The sequence below is a fragment of the Ischnura elegans genome, chromosome 11 (assembly GCF_921293095.1).
Source record: "Ischnura elegans chromosome 11, ioIscEleg1.1, whole genome shotgun sequence".
Taxonomy (NCBI): domain Eukaryota; kingdom Metazoa; phylum Arthropoda; class Insecta; order Odonata; family Coenagrionidae; genus Ischnura; species Ischnura elegans.
In genome coordinates this window covers 41,422,689-41,424,034 of record NC_060256.1, presented here as the reverse complement: position 1 = coordinate 41,424,034, position 1,346 = coordinate 41,422,689, and the positions used below count along the sequence as shown (strand labels likewise).

Genomic DNA, 1,346 nt, shown 5'->3' with positions numbered 1-1,346 from the left:
AAGAGCTTATGAAGAGAACTCTTCCAAATCCACTTTTATCAAAGAGGAGATAACTTTACACAAAGTCTAGTGACCCGGCAAAATGATGATTCAGCAGATAAATCCTCTTTGGCCCTTAATTTGTAATTTCCACCCGAAATAAAACCATTCGTGTACATCACTGCTGACAGATTTGAAGTCTCATGCGGCGGACTTTCCCTAATACACTTTTATCATAGAGAAAATAGCTTTTCAAGGAGTCTAACGACCTGGCACGTAGAAATGTATGGGCACGTGGGAGCAGCAAGGAGGGTGACAACCCCTCGGAGACCTCTTGGTCGGTATCCTCTGGGTCGCGAGTCCGGACAGCCCCCGCACGTAGGCGTAAGCTGCCGGAGTCCGCAGTATCCTTCGGGCCGAAGGCGGAGGAGGCGAAACAGACTTGGAACCCTCTGCTGACACCGTCCGGTAAAGCGAACCGAACGACTGCAGGACCCTCTTCAGCGGCGACGAGGCAGTGGCGGTCGCCGTTGACGCCGAAGATGAAGCCCGCCGACGACTCCGCAGCCTGTGCCTCCGGATGGCAGTGGGAGAGCCTTTGGCGCACGAAAATTCTCCGTCGCTCGGTGCAGCTTCCCTCGACGGGGAAGACCTCTTCCGATCCCCGGCCAGCGTGTCCGATAGCCTGCGGAAGTCCAGCAGCCGCGCAAGTTGAGCGGAGACTGAAGATCTTGGAGAGTGTCTCCCGCAGGGATCACCGCCGATTAGGCTCTCCTCGCAGCCTACACCTCCGTCAGTGCTGGCGCTTTTCCGGAGCCGCCTCCAGCCCCCGCCGCCGCCTCCGAAAGGCCTCCCAGCCTCCAGGAGGACGTCCACGGAGCCGCTTCGGTCCAGGAGCCTCCGGTAGCTGTTCCTCCTCCGGAAGGCGTTGAAGATGGCCACTCCCCCACCGGCGTAGTCGTCTTCGTCTTCAGCGTCCGGAGGTGGCGTCACGCTCACCGTAACGTGGACCACCTCGTGGATGGTGCCGTAGTTGGAGGCGGCCCACGGCATTCTCTCGTACTGGACGCTGAAGTAGTGCCGGAACAACCTCTCCCAAGCGCTCAAGGCCCGCCTCTTGATCTCGCTCAGAGACATTCAAGCTCTCCCATCACACAATCCGTCACCTCAAATATTTAATATTGCAGTTGAGGCTTGTAAAGTCTTCAGTCACTCATATCCCCCCCGCTATTCGTGAGTTTTAAGTTCTCATTTATAGCTATAAATTTCGGGAACTCGGCGTTAACTGTGTGAACATATCACTCTTGAGACATTCAAGCTCTGCCATCACACACTCCGTCACCCCAAGTATTAAATGTATGGTTGAG

The 1,346-nt window shown here is 55.6% G+C and overlaps 1 protein-coding gene across 1 annotated transcript; it reads right to left on the bottom strand.

Annotated features, from left to right (window-relative positions):
* Window positions 1-240: 240 nt before the first annotated feature.
* Window positions 241-1,116, bottom strand: LOC124167621. Its single transcript, XM_046545601.1, has one exon. It carries the CDS (start codon window positions 1,114-1,116, stop codon window positions 241-243), a length of 876 nt encoding a protein of 291 aa, XP_046401557.1.
* Window positions 1,117-1,346: the final 230 nt, after the last annotated feature.

What these genes read in the sequence shown, in the direction of transcription:
- LOC124167621 (XM_046545601.1), bottom strand. Translation starts at nt 1,116, where the DNA reads ATGTCTCTGAGCGAGATCAAGAGGCGGGCCTTGAGCGCTTGGGAGAGG.